This window comes from Rhinichthys klamathensis, unplaced genomic scaffold (genome assembly GCF_029890125.1).
Source record: "Rhinichthys klamathensis goyatoka isolate OS25496 unplaced genomic scaffold, OSU_Roscu_1.1 h1tg000120l_1, whole genome shotgun sequence".
In the NCBI taxonomy this organism is placed as follows: domain Eukaryota; kingdom Metazoa; phylum Chordata; class Actinopteri; order Cypriniformes; family Leuciscidae; genus Rhinichthys; species Rhinichthys klamathensis.
The window spans coordinates 199,520-215,213 of NW_026606657.1; the positions used below are offsets into that span (position 1 = coordinate 199,520).

At 36.2% G+C, this 15,694-nt stretch overlaps 2 protein-coding genes across 2 annotated transcripts in view; both read right to left on the reverse strand.

Annotated features, from left to right (window-relative positions):
* The window catches only part of emp3a (epithelial membrane protein 3a), a 127,195-nt gene that overhangs the window by 108,796 nt on the left and 2,705 nt on the right, over window positions 1–15,694 (reverse strand). The gene's annotated exons all lie outside the window — the stretch shown is intronic.
* On the reverse strand, window positions 3,757–10,876 carry miip (migration and invasion inhibitory protein). The gene is made up of 9 exons (XM_056255298.1): window positions 10,597–10,876; window positions 7,703–7,893; window positions 7,393–7,480; window positions 7,172–7,283; window positions 6,878–6,954; window positions 6,649–6,775; window positions 5,787–5,883; window positions 4,742–4,873; window positions 3,757–4,108 (listed from the first exon to the last, which is right to left on the reverse strand). The coding sequence occupies exons 1-9, from the start codon at window positions 10,853–10,855 to the stop codon at window positions 3,971–3,973; spliced, it is 1,221 nt and encodes a 406-aa protein (XP_056111273.1). The 5' UTR covers window positions 10,856–10,876; the 3' UTR covers window positions 3,757–3,970.

Here is a 15,694-nt window from a genome sequence, read left to right on the forward strand (position 1 = left end):
AATGCCAGTTAGAGATGGATTGATTGTTTTAAACCACCCATCTGTTACATTTACATGTTGACTGGCAGCATGACACTAGATTTTTCAATTTCACAAGGAAACACGTGTTGCAAAACCTTATGACTGTTCTGGATGGTTTCAATGCGATTTCTAACTAAGGTGTTCGGAATATTTGATAGGTGTTTTTTTTACTGCCCAAGACGAAAGAGTCCATCTTCAAGAGTTAGTTTTTTGATAACTCTGGTACATACAGTAGGAGTTTTTGTCAATTTCGGCAGGCAAAAAAAGTGTGGCCGCTTAAAGTAAGAGCTCTCTTCTCCTCAATCATTTCTATCATTTGTTGCTTGTGATGCTTGCCTCAAAATATACCACTAATAGCATGAATCGTATGCAATACAAAATTAGATGGAGCTAAATGGAATGGATGAGCACGTAACCACTGTTTTTACTATAAAAGGACATTAGGTCATGCTTGCGCTAAGGATGTTTAATGTCTGTGTCATTTTCTTCAGACATTACACATAAAAGGTAATGGCTACAGAGGGTTGTGGTACTTATTTTGAGGTTAGTTTTTTTTTCATTGCACAATTGGAAAAAGGTTATTCAGATTATTATACTTTTAAGAACTGTTTTCTGAAAGGTTCTTTTGGGGAACCCAAAATGGTTCTTCCATTGCATTGAGAAACCTCTATTTTTAAGAGTGTATAGCTGTTTTAAGACTCTAACTTGGTCAATCCTGATAAAAACATAAGATATATCTGTTTAAATGCCATTTACGTCAGTCTCAGCGTTCAAAAGAAGGGCACTTTTGTTTCCTACACTCTTTATCATGGCTATTTTTCCATCAGTTGTTTCAAGATAATAATCTAAAGACATCTCAAGAGTGAGAAATGGACTGAGATCAGTCATAATGGTATAGTTACACAGAAGAATACTATAGGCCGACTGTAATTCAGAAATTTGATCTAATTCACCTCAGGGCAATATGTTGAGACATGAAAGATGCTAAAGATGAAGTGGTATAAACTTACCATTGGCACATTTAGTTGGACAGCTGGCGTGTATACATGGAAAAAGCTGTTAAAGAAAAACAAATAAAACTGATTTGTACATGAATACTATGAATGCTAATCATAAATATTGTCTACTTATATCAGGTTAAATCGTCTACTTTCTGCATTTTTCTTTGGCGTTTAATGTTTTTCTGTATTCTGTTGATCATTAAACCAGATGTAGTAAACTATAGGCTTACAACAGTGTTTAAACTTGAGTGTAAATGCGCAGTCGTACCCAAGGTGATGACATGCAAACAAGCCTCTATGATCGATTCAGGCAACAAAAAAAAAGGTTTGGTTACGCATGTGCCCTCCAGATATAGTGAATGATAACAAGCTTGACTTAACCTAGATGTCTATTTGAAAGGAAGTAAAGGTTAAAATAACACCTTCAAAACATTTGTTGCAACCAACGGAAGTTTTTTTTCTTTAGACTAGGTTTAAGATTGAACTCTTAGGAGTGTGTGACATTAAATAGAGGTTTCAGCGAAAAGTGCATGACCTTAGCATTATTAAATTTACTAGGAAGGGTGTGCAGTGTGCAGAGTCATTTGATGACAAGAAATGATTGTTTTGTAGGTTTGCCAACCTGCTTGACAGCCTTTATTACTTTAATTACAGATGCTTTTAAGTGTTTTAAAGTTCAAATCTATCATCAGATGTAAGCAAATGAGCTGACAAGTGACTGACATCTTGATTTAATGAATTTATAAACAACAGTTCTGTGCCGCCCTATCGCTGAGTGAAAACAGGTACAGTCCAAAGGGAAATTCTAGGAATAATGCCACTAGTTCTAGGGAAAATGCCATTGAAGGACAATCGATGGGATTGTGGATCTGGATGTTTACATGGCACTCAGAGGACTGACAAATTCACATATGCGTGTAATCGTTTTCTGTCAAACTGCCTGAGAAAGGGGTCAGATAAGAGATAGGTCAAATGGAAATTTCTCAACCCAGGAAACACCCACTGAAAAATTATTATCAGGTTTGCTATATGACCTGGTCACTACAGAAAACCACACAAAATGTACAAGGAAACAAGTAATGAAAAGCAAGCCAAGAGACACAGTTTCATTCATGCTGTGAGTGGGTGGGTTGGTTTTGCATAGGGGATCCCTGGGTATCAAACCAACCAAACTAAAAGTCCATTATATCCAGGGTTCACCTTACTGATTTCTTTTAAAAGATCCTCTTATAGGTTATTTTATCTTGGTTATATTGTGGTAGAACTATTACAACTCAAAGCTCTCCATCTGTACCTGAGGGCAGAAATGACTAGGTACAGACGAAGATTACCAGTAATTGAAATGGTTTGTTGTCCTCTTACTAAAATGACTGGAAAATTCTTTTGTGACTCAATTTTGAAGTGCACTTGCTTGTTTAAAGCCTCCCTAAGGGTCAGTGTGCTGGGACTGAGAAACAGCGTTTTGCATTCAGTGCCTCTTGGTTGAAACTCTTTCAATATATCTTAGCCTAGTGTGAATATTCAATAGAAATCAACTGATATAGGCTGCATGCAAACTTTTAACTAATTATTAAATGTCATTAAAGACACAATTGTCTGTGTCTCAAAACCTAGTGCCTTTCCAGACGCATTTATTTGGACTTTAAACATCCCTCATCTTCACAGGAACCATTTCGACTGTATATGGTTGTTTTAAAGTTATAAATGTTTTTCCATTTGTTTTCTGAAGTTAACTAGAGAATTAAAAACACTGTGGAAATTGAATAACAACTTATGTGGCATCAAATTGTAACACTGTAAAATTTTGGCGCTAATTGGAACCTTTATTTTGAAGCTCACTAGAGTTATGATTTATTCTAAACCGACAATAATAAAAGTCTCATTGGGGAGGGGGGAAACACCCGTAATAAAGTAATAATATTATTGAAAAACGTCTAGTCGAAAGTAGAAAGAAAAGCCAAACTCACCAGATAAAACAGCAGAATAAAAGTGCTTCTTGCTGAGGTAGATTGTGTCATGATCACCAGCAGATGCAGATTCTGAGCGCTGCAGTAAGAGTAAATGTCATTCAGTCTAATGCCTTTATATTTTGAGCGTGGGGAGCATCAGACCAATCACAGTGAGGAGGAGGAACTGTTGTATTCATAGATAGTCGGCATATACACATTAGTATTATGTACAAGCTTTTTATTGTGTGTATACCTTACACATTCATTAAGATTAATTAAATAACGGTTGAACTTTATTTGACAGTCCTGTTCCCCATAAACATTCTGTGTACTTCTAGGTTCAACTAACCCTGAACCTACTCCCAAACCTAACCTTAAGTAGTTCCCTTTTATTTTCCCCAGTAATTTCTTAGGTAAGTACACATTAGTGCATGTACTGTAAAATAAAGTGCAACCTCAATAATCGTATAGTAATGTGTTTAAGCATCAATTGTATTAAAATACATGCAGTCAAATTCTGCATGCATTAGCAACATTTAGTAAATAATGTAAGTAATAAATATTGTAATGTGCAGTTAAGCTTTGCCAAATGTGTAGTTTATTCAACGAATTAATGTAACTTAGTAATGTGCATAATTTACCAAAACACATGAGTATTTACAATCTGTGCATAGTCTACAAGATCACATTAAGCACTTACATTAAAGTTATACTGTTCAGTGAACATTAAAAGACTCACCAGATGATGCTACAGATGAAAACAGAAATTACTGTTACACTTGATGTTCCATTTAATTTCTTTATTTGAAATTTAGAACAAAACAAGCGACCATCACCAAGGGTAGAAGTGATTCACACAAATGATTCATGGTTTTTCATTATTACACATACAAAAAAAACAACTTGTTCACAAGCACTCGTATCAGTGAATCCAGGAAATCCACTGGACGCAAACACATTCATGCGTTGCTCCTTTTTGAATGCAACTCTGCAGAGACGTCAGTAAAGTGCGTAAGAACGGCTGTGGGGTTCTGGCCTCTTTGGGTCTAAATGCTGAAAAGTATATCGTGGCAAACGAGACACGTTTTGAAGCTGGTCAGAATGCTGGTGTCTTGATGGATTGGGCAGGGATGAATCCTAAAAAATATGATTAAAAGTGAAAAGTACAAAAAGTGAAGTGACCAAAAATATTGAGCTGACACAAATCATCAAAGATAAACAGTTACGAAGCCATGTTATTCTAGTTAATCTAGAAATACCTTGCTTGTAGTTTCTTGTACACTAACATGTATATGCAGATGTGATATTAAAAGATTCAAAGGAACAAACATTACAGATTTGACACACAAAATTCCCAATGATTTTAGTCATTTAAAAACATTTTAGTCATTGGCCATTCAAAAGAAAACAGTCAGATTTCTAAATAAGGTGAGATGTTTTTTTTCTTTCTTTCAGGATTTCCCAGGAAACTACATTAGGTTTTATCTCTGTTTACTGACTGTAAAGTAAACTTGATATAGATTATCTTATTTGCATGATGCCTGGATTCACCCTGACACATGATGAATATAAAACGGTTGTAGCCATTAAACCAGTTGCATTATGAAACAGACATTAACAGTAAGATAAAATACATATTATCAACACTACTGTTTTCATTTAAAGTGATATTGAAATGCCATATTAATAATTAACAAATTGACAACTATAAATATGTAGTATCTGCAATGGTCGCTTAACACCTGGACTGTGCTCCCTATAATGTCTCACCAGTTTATTGTCAAGCCAGGATGAGGATGAGCCTCTCGAGGCCGCATGTTTTGCCATTGAGCCCCGCAGATCCAGACTGCTCATCTGAGAGCCAGAGTTCAGGGTGGGATTGGACCACCCGGACAAACAGTGCTGTAAAATTCATATGTGCATGAGAATAAATAGTTAGCAGATGTTCATAAGCATCATAATGATGTAGTCATTGTGATACAAAAATGATCAAACACTGAAAAATGTGAATTATCCATTAATAAAGCTGACAGGCACATTATTAGGCAATGGCGATGATCTCAAAAGCCAAATATCAACCATATAATAGCTTTGGTTGGTATACACGGTACCTGTAAAAACGTTTTGAAACATAATTTTTTTTAAATGTTTTTGAAAGAAGTCTTTTACGCTCACCAAGGCTGCACTTATTTAAACAAAAACACAGTAAAAACAGTAATATTGCAAAATATTACTATTAATTAAGAGAACTGTTTTCTATTTTAATAGATTTAAAAATGTAATTTATTCCTGTGATCAAAGCTGAATTTTCAGCATCATTACTCCAGTCTTCAGGCACATGATCCTTCAGGAATCATTCTAATATGATGATTTTAAGTTTTTACTGCTTCACATTTTTGTGGAAACAATGATACTATTTAAACATTTGTGGTAAGATTTAAAAAACATAAAATTATACTTTTTATTCATTTAAATTAATTTAATTGATCAAAAGTGACAGTGAAGACATCTATGAGAAATTAATGTTACAAAAGATTTCCATTTAAGAAATGCTTATGGTAAATACATTTAATAAATGCTATTCATTGAACTTTCTATTCATCAAAGAATCCTGAAAAAAGTATGACAATTTCCACAAACATGTGCACATTGATAATAATCAGAAATGTTTCTTGAGCATTTTCTTTGAAACGTTTTCAAACTTTTGACAGGTACCGTATATATATATATATATATATATATATATATATATATATATATATATATATATATATATGTTTATCAGTTAATGCTGATTTCCCAAAATGAAACTCACCGAGGGCAAACTCAGACTGTCAGAGGAATCAAAACTGCAGCGGCGATGGGCTTTGTATTGGTGAGCTGACAGCAGAGTTGAGCGAGGAATACTGACCCTGAAATAAACGCAGAGACAGTCAGACACTGACGCTCAAACAGTCACTCATTCACAGAGTAATATGAATCAAGTCTTGGAAACGGCAATTTTATGAGCTATAATGTCTACAGACCCAACTGCACATTAATTTCTGTCTACAATTGTTTTTTTATAGTATAAACATTATTTCCAAACATATTTCTAAAGAAAATGGCATATGCATTTTTCTCTTTCATAATTTTCAGACATCTTAATTTGTCATTGCCCATTTAAAACAATTTAACTAAACCACTATTGACTATTCTAAACTATTTTAGATGTTTGTATGAAACACTACAGTTCAAAGGTTTGAGGGAGGGATTTTTTTATGTTTTTAATAAAAGAAGTCTCTTCTGCTCCCCAAGGCTGCATTTATTTGATCCAAAATACAGTAAAAACTGTAATATTGTGAAATATTATTACCAATTAAAAGACATATTTTCAATTTGAATAACTTTTCAAATGTAATTTTTTCATGTGATCAAAGCTGAATTTTCAGCATCATTACTCCAGTCTTCAGTGTCACATGATCCTTCAGAAATCCTTCTAAACATTTCCTATTATTATCAATATTGATATTGAATTCTTGTGTAACATCATAAATGTCTGTAGTCACTTTTGATCAGTTTAATGCATCCTTGCTGAATTAAGTATTAGCTTAAAAAACATTCTGACCCCAAACTTTTTACCGGCACCGTATGAATAAGTTTAAAAAGAAATCGCATAAACACTTTGCTGTGTTCACCTGATTAAAGCAGGCTCTGTTTCAGTTTGAGGGTGTTCAGATTTGGGCATCTTGCACACCGGACAGGCGGCCTGTGCATCCAGCGGAACCGCAAACAGTCGGCTGTTTATTCTGTAGCAGAACGTGCCTGTGGACCAAAGGCCAAATGAAAATGAAGACTTCAACTTTCTAGTACCTTCATGACGTGCAAAAGCGATGTTATGGAAACACTAATCAGCAGATCTCTTACACTGATGTGTGTCTGCAGGCGCCTGCGGCTCCTCGCCATCAAGTGTGGAAGACACAAGATCAGCAACAGATGGAAGCCTGTGAAAAGAACACCATTTGCATAATCAAAACAACTTTTGACATGGAGGACTTGAGATGTCTCCGAATTATGCAACAAAAGGCCTGTGTGTTATAGTGATTTTACCATGGTTAGGTGGTTTTAAACATCGAACCTTCATTGGATTAGACAATAAATCATTATTTATCAGGGTTTCACTGTCTGACACATTCTACAGTTTTCCAGAGAAAGACCGACCCTGATAACAAGTTGTTGACGCACTCGTCTCGGTTGACCTGACGGAAGCTGCGGAGCTCGCTGAAGAACTGCTCAGAGCGATCGGCAAGAGAGCTCTCAGCGTCCAGGAGGCCTACAAACAAATCAAACCAAACGGTTTCCTTTACTGGTTTTCAAACAGCACCTGCACGGAAAACTGTTGAGTTGAAACTAATTATTTAAATGTTATTCAAATAACTTACCTGCTATCCAATCATAGCCCAGTAAAGGCTGTATGTGTCTCTCTGATACAGTATCCAGTCCAGCAGTCGATGCGCTGTCAGGCTCTCTCTGCAGTCCCAAGCAAAGGAAAGGAAAAATACACAATACACATCTGGTACTCTTGAAATGAAAACACTCTGTAGCAGATGGGGGTTTTTCTTTGTAGGTGCTTTTTTTCACTTCTTTGAAAATCATTATAAACCATCAGATCTCCATTAGATTAAGTAACCTCTTTTTCCTCTCTACTGTGTACTATTCTTTTTGAAATTCTCAATGTTGAAGTACACATACATGGTGACTATCCGCTATGGGAGGTGCAGATTTGGGCAGAATCAGTCTCACAGATCGGCTCTGTCCCATCCAGCGACTGTTGCCTGTGTCCTGCAGTAGTGTGCTGTACGTAGTCACCTCTGAACTTTGCTTGTGTTTGGGTTTATGTTGGTCCGATGTGGGCTCTTCACAATGTTCAGAAAGTTGTTCATCTGAAGATACAAAGACATTTTATCAGCAAAATGTGATACACACATACATACACAGTATATATATATATATATATATATAGAGAGAGAGAGAGAGAGAGAGTATATATTTATTTTTTTATTTATTTTTTTCAGACTCATAAAAGGTCCATAAGAACATACAAGGGAGACAGACAGACAAATAAAAACAAAGGATTACTATAATCCATATAAACAATTTCTCCAGTGCCTCCAAAGCAGCGAGCTGTACCTAGTACTGCTCTGATCAGGCCATATAAAAACAGTTATAATTTCATTTTGCCAGTCAATAAGTCTCATCATAAATGTATAAACAACAGCATTTCTTATTACAGCATTTAGTGTGGTCACATCATTCTGCACAACTGGCTTGCACTGGTCCAGCGAGGTACTTTCAAAAGAATCCTAAGAGCATCGTTATATGCTACTTGTAACTTGTGAAATACAGCTTTTGTGTAGCAACACCACAGGTGAGCAGTGTAGAGTGGTGTCCAGTAGGCTTTAAACAAGGCTATTTTTACATTTTCTGTACACGTTCCAAATTTCCGTGCCAGCATATTTGCCTGTGCATACAATTTACAGTACTGCCTCTGGATGTCATCATTATCAGAAAGGTCACTCCTTATAATGTGACCAAGGTACATCACTTTTTCCACAACAGCCAGATCCCTTCCTGACAAGTGGAACTAGGGCTGCACGATATTGGTAAAAAATCACATTGCGATATTTTATTTTTCTGCGATATATATTGCGATATAAAAACAATTTCACCAGATTACTTAAATAGCTCTATTTGGAAAGAATGAATAATTCTAGAATGACTTGGGTGGTTTTGTCATGGAGTAAATCTGCATAGAAACTAATATTAATAGTATGTTAACTAATGTAGTTAACTAGACTTTAATAAATGGAACCTTATTGTAAAGTGTTTCTGATTTATGTCTCTTGAGTTCAGTGTTGGACAGATCAGTTGTTTTAACCATTCATTAAAGTGAATCGGTTCAAATGAGTCATTAGTTCGCGAATCGGACGTGTCATTAACGGACCACATCGCACAAGATTTGTCAACACAGAAAACATTTCATCACTGGATGAAATCCATCACTGAGTCAACTCAACTCAATTCATTAATATGCGCGAGGGAGGGAGAGCGAGAAAGACAGTTTGAAGACGGTGAGAGTGCGCGCGCGCGACCGGGGCTTTCACTCTCTCTGCTCGCTCTCTCAGTTAAACAAGCGCAGCAGTCAGTCTTTACATCAGTCACCGGTCAAACTTTGGCGGGACAAAAATACGCTTTAGAGGCTGACAGAAAACAGCGCGCAAGTTCCAGTCTTCTTGCGCTTTATGTTTAAACTGACAGGACTTGCAAATTGATAAACTCTCACACTATGATGGTTGAACTTTGCAATTAATCCACGAATCACAAGCGTTAAGGGCCGGAGAGCTGCTGGCACGTTGCCTACTGATCATGAATCACCATCAACTACGATCCATACTTGACATCGTACATATCTGCGATGTGACTATCGTGGATGCGCACATCGCGATATCGATGTTAAAATGATACATCGTGCAGCCCTAAGTGGAACATGGGAAATACAGCATTACGCTGCTCTCCAGTCCTCACAATCATCACAGCAGTCTTTTTCGGATTAAACTTGATGTCATATCGTTCACCATATTCAGTACACACATCAAGCAATTGCTGGAGGCCTGCAGAGCATGGTGACATAATGACCAGGTCATCAGCATAAAGTAAATGGTTTAATAGTCTTTCCCCTATCATGCAGCCGGTCTTACAGTTTTTCAAAGTTCGGGAGAGATCATCCATATATATATATATATATATATATATATATATATATATATATATAAATATATAACTGGTCAGTACTATTATAGTACCAGAAACATTAGCTACTATTTATAATGTTTTTGAAAGATGTCTCTTATGCTCATCAAGGCTGCATTTATTTGATCAAAAAGAGAGAGAAAAAAACCCTGTAATATTGGATATAGGATATATAAATATAAAATATAGGATTTTTTTCTATGATTTCTTTAATTTGTGTATATATATATATACTTTCGCCACAAGCGTAAACCGGTCAAACTCAAACAGTGTACGGAGAACAGTGATTGGCTCCGGACATTTCCCACAATGCATCTGTGTGACCAATGGGCTGATTTAAAGGGACAACAATATCTATCTATCTATCTATCTATCTATCTATCTATCTATCTATCTATCTATCTATCTATCTATCTATCTATCTATCTATCTGTCTGTCTGTCTGTCTGTCTATCTATCGTTTATCTAAGTTTATTTAAGAAATGCACAACAATAAAATGTGTAAAATTAAATGTTATTTTGTAAGAGCCACAGAAAGAAAAACAAAGAAATATAAAAGTCTATACATTCAATTCTATTATTTTATATATATATATATATATAACAGCAATGAAAAGACATACAGGGCCTTTTAAACAAGATTAAAAATAGACAAGAACATGACGTCTATAAAAAGACTAGGTAACGTAAGCAAATATTACTAAATTATTTAAATACACTATTTACAGATAAGTTACCCATGCACACTTTAAACTGAACCCATAAGTTGTAAACAACACCTCACACATCTTAAAAGAGATCATCGATCATCGGGATAAGAAGTTTAATGTTCTGACCGGATATTTTGACGGTTTTCTCTGCTGTTGGTGAAGAAGGTGAAGCTCGCGCCTCACGCGCTCCGTTTCTCTCCGTTAAAGGCGCTCGACGAGGGACAATACCGACGTTAAACGCTTCGTACACAGTGCGGTGACTTTGGTCTTCCCCGTCCGGCCATGAGAGAGTCAGTTTATGGAGTTTTTCGGTTTGTTTCTTCAGTTTCTTCAGTAAATCTTTGTTCTGCTTTCGTAAACCGTCTATCTGCTCGAGCGCGGCCATTCCGTCGCCATAGCAACGAGTCAGAAAAACAGCACGCGAATCAGACGTGGAACAGATTAAGCACACTACATCGGGTACACTACCTCTTTGGAATCTGAATTCTAGTTTATTAAACCATGTTGTGTGGCTGTGAAATATGCTTAAATAAAAATAATAAGAGATTCTAAACTTTCGCCACAAGCGTAAACCGGTCAAACTCAAACAGTGTACGGAGAACAGTGATTGGCTCCGGACATTTCCCACAATGCATCTGTGTGACCAATGGGCTGATTTAAAGGGACAACAATATCTATCTATCTATCTATCTATCTATCTATCTATCTATCTATCTATCTATCTATCTATCTATCTATCTATCTATCTATCTATCTATCTATCTATCTGTCTGTCTGTCTGTCTGTCTATCTATCGTTTATCTAAGTTTATTTAAGAAATGCACAACAATAAAATGTGTAAAATTAAATGTTATTTTGTAAGAGCCACAGAAAGAAAAACAAAGAAATATAAAAGTCTATACATTCAATTCTATTATTTTTATTGAGTTTCTATTATGTATTTCTAAAAACCACAGCCATTCATTTTGGGGGGGAAATGTCAGCATCTGACAGGCTACATGATTTTACGAGATCGATTGAAATAAATCCTCTTTATTACACCACAATCAAAAGAAAATTAGAGGCTTCAAGCCTACATCACTGGCAATACACTCATTTTTGCATTTGTTTAAAATCTCGCATTGATTTATTAGCTACTTCATATTTATTTGTGCCTTCGTTTATTGTTCTTGTGTTTTGATTCTTAAGTGTCAGTGTTGTCCAGACATAATGTCAGTGATCAAAGCACAGCATGTGACAGCTCGTGAGGACAGTAATGATATGGGTGCAGTGCAGACTAGTGTAGGCGCAGTAGCTCTCCATATTCAGAGCACGTATCTAATGTGTCCAGGCAAGTGCAATGTCATTAGACTGACCACTGCACTGTTGTGTTGCATCCCATTAACTTTAAACAGTGCTGGTCGTGGAGCCAGGTCACCTCTAACCGTCCCTATAATTTCTCGCTTCACAGTTTGTGCTGTGGACAATTAATGCATGCTGCTTGAATACTTCATAGCTCATTACTGAGGGATCATTTATCACGGCAACAGGGAGAAAAACAAACATGATGTGCATGGGCAAGATGTAAATAGTGGAATAATTCAAAATAGGTTGCAGTAGCAAACAGAGCATTTCGGCCATAAGAAAACATATCAGTTAAACTAATTGTGAAATGAAGTCTGTTATTTGCATGTGTATGGGAGATATTCCAACAGAGGGCAGTATTTGGCAAATTAGACAACACGTTATGGTGAATGCCTAGATTTCTGTAGGCCTCTATTGTGTATATATGACAGGCTGAAATCTTAACTGGTGTAAAATGCATGCTGTGATGAATTTCAAGGCATAACATTTAAACAGAATAGAAAGATTTAGCATGAAAATGTGAACTTGTGAGAGTGAAAAAGTCGAGTCAACCCGATAAGATCAGCAGGGGCGGTTGCTGTACAGAACAGGTATCCTGATATTGAACAGGCTGTGAATGCACTGATAAAAGAGCACTTTTGGGTCGATTGTTTCTGCAATGTGCCAGATAGATGCTGGATGTTATTAAGATAAGACGGATTAGTCGGGTAGATGAAAAGACTCCAGCCGAGTGCTGATGAATCTAGCAAGAACACACTGGATGACGAGCACATGCAGGGCAACAAGGTCTAACGGTTTGGCATTATCAAAATCACTTCACTGCAGTATAAAACAACAGCAAAGTGGCTGTAATGATGCTAAAGAAAAATCCACAACAGGCATTTTCCGAAGAGGGGTCAACCTCTACACAAGGGAATTCACGCACTTCCTCGCATTGCCTTGGAAACATGGGCAGTAATAACAGGTTAGCGGACGCCTAAAGTACAGCATAATTATTTTGTTGTGCATGTGATTAAAAGTGCTACTGCAAGGCACTTTTGGGAAGTGCAGCTTAGCGGTTCAAGATCCTGGCTAATAATCAGGGTTGAGACCCTGAGACCTTGAGCAAAGCACTTTGTTGTACTAGGAGAATTGGAGTCACTTTGGATCAGAAAGCGTAAAACCCTTCTGAGATACATTTTCCGTGGTCACTTTTAGAAAAAAAGGTTCTATATAGAACCCTATGGTTCTCGACTCAGAACATTTATGCCAAAAAGGTTCTATATAGAACCCTATGGTTCTCGACTCAAAAACCTTTATGCCAAAAAGGTTCTATATAGAACCCTATGGTTCTCGACTCAGAACATTTATGCCAAAAAGGTATATAGAACCCATATGGTTCTCGACTCAGAACATTTATGCCAAAAAGGTATATAGAACCTATATGGTTCTCGACTCAAAACATTTATGCCAAAAAGGTTCTATATAGAACCCTTTGGTTCTCGACTCAGAACATTTATGCCAAAAAGGTTCTATATAGAACCCTATGGTTCTCGACTCAGAACATTTATGCCAAAAAGGTTCTATATAGAACCCTATGGTTCTCGACTCAGAACATTTATGCCAAAAAGGTTCTATATAGAACCCTATGGTTCTCGACTCAGAACATTTATGCCAAAAAGGTTCTATATAGAACCCTATGGTTCTCGACTCAGAACATTCTATATAAGGAACATTCTATATAAGGTTCTAGGAAACACTGAAATGATTGCTTAATACATGTTTAACAGGCTATTTAAAAAAAATTCTAGTGATAAAATATGCCGTATGTTTAATTCATAAAATTTAAATTAATTGAAAGTACATTAATTAAGTAAAAATAATTAATGAATAATTGTATTTTGATTGCATTTTATATAACAGGTGGTTGACGGGGCTGAAAAATAAGATTTTTCATTGAAATAATGTGCACCAATAACAATTTTCACAATCTGACCAAGAGTATGAATTAAGAAAACAAGAAAGGTTCATTTGATTCTTGTTCCTCACAGTATTTTGACCGCTTAGCTTAAAGAGTTTAGCCAATAGGATTAAATTTAAGACCAAGGCTAGTTTAATTCTAGGTTATTCCCGAACTAATTGGCCGAACAAAAAGTTAGGTTGTGATTACAGGGTGTACTTTGACTGATGGCCTCTCGCCGTCTCCTTGTTTTGCAGCTTGTCTGATGAGTTCAATTCGAGCAGTAAATCTCCTGAAGGGAACATAGCAGTCAGTCAGGATTGGAATGAGTGTGTGATGGAGGGCAGGTCGCCACACCATGACCAAGGCTCATGAATCTGCCAAGAGCTGCTTGCACAAAAGATGGACGTCTTCAGCATTCGTGTCGCTCACCTCCAGCAAGCAATTCCTTATCTTAACTCGAGCCATCATAGTAAGGCGCATTGATTTGTTATGTTAATTTGGTCATTTTGTGCATATACAGTATATCACCTAATATGGAAATGCATTTGGTTATGTAAAAAATCTGGCTCATTTGAACATAAATTTGTAGTATAGTACAATACGTCATAATAGGTTTCTTTCAGGTGCAAATAGTTAAAATAACATCATGTGCAAAATTTTCTACATGTATTGATCAATACATAATTGAATGCAGTTACTGAAACAGCCAAAAAAGGTTATACAAATGTATACATACACACACACACACACACACGCGCAAACAAGGTTAAAATAGCATAATGTGCAAAATTACAGGCAAGACGTTTGATATAACATTCATTTAGACAAGTTATGTTTTGTTATGTTTGTTCAAATCACTAACCCTAGTAATAAACCTCATTGCATAACTCGTCCTGCATCATTTGTGCTACATGAATGATATCTCAAATCATGACAAGAGCGGTACGTTTACTTTTCTAAGCAATCAGACTTTGTTTTTCACCTGGCGGATGATAAAATGCATGAAAACTCCTTGAAGTTAAAGTGAAACTTCACCTAAAAACCATCCACAACACCCTAGCAACCACATAGTAATGCCCCGGCAACCACCCATAACATCCTAGATGCTCATGAGTTTTAAAACCACTCACATTTTCTCTGGAAAATGTCAAAATCCAGTTTGATTGTCACCATTTAAACCGCATTTGCCCGAGTGTTGACATTCATATGCTGCTGCACAGCACTGATTTCCTGGAAACAAGATGCATGCTTATTAAACGTACATTTCCAAGAATTTCGTTTAATCTTATGTAGCACAGTAAACTCTTATTAAAATAAAACCTTTCCTGCATATAGGCTTTAATGTGAAGTTCTAGCTGAATCGTGAACCTGCGGCCTCTAATGTGACACGAAGCAAAGATGAATGCTGTTGGTCTCAGATGTCTGCTTGCACTTATTACTGGCTTCATGGCTTGTCATTTGAATGCTCAGGCACCTGCAGGCAGACTGAGGACTCGGCTCTTCTTGGCAAAACGTGTCTAATTGTGTACCAGTGCAGGGAGAACGAATTCAGTCATTAGAGATTTATTTGCCATGCTGTGTAAGACCGGGGATTGAGTTCGCTCAGGTAAATACTTCACTGTCTCAATGATTAGGAACATAGAAAAAACAAGCTTTAAAAGCTTTTTAATTAAGCTCTTAAGGCGGAACTCGTATCTTAAAAGAGCAGCTTAGCTGATATTTGTTAAAAGTCCATTATTTAAATGAGGTTTCTGCTGATGAACTAATATTTATTGCAATGATATTTGGTTTTCTGAGTAATGCTTGTTCTTTTATGAGTCTGGTTGTTAAATAATACAATAATGCATATAAAATCGTTTTTTTTTTTTTTTTGTGACATGTTGATTTGAATTGTTCAAAAATTTATAATTTGATGCTTATTGCTTTTTATTAATATTA

What these genes read in the sequence shown, in the direction of transcription:
- miip (XM_056255298.1), bottom strand. Translation starts at nt 10,855, where the DNA reads ATGGCCGCGCTCGAGCAGATAGACGGTTTACGAAAGCAGAACAAAGAT. An exon ending in GGGCTATGATTGGATAGCAG is followed by an intron (nt 7,284 to 7,392) that starts GTAAGTTATTTG and finishes ATTTGTTTGTAG; the next exon opens with GCCTCCTGGACGCTGAGAGC. An exon ending in ACAGTCTGAGTTTGCCCTCG is followed by an intron (nt 4,874 to 5,786) that starts GTGAGTTTCATT and finishes TGAATTTTACAG; the next exon opens with CACTGTTTGTCCGGGTGGTC.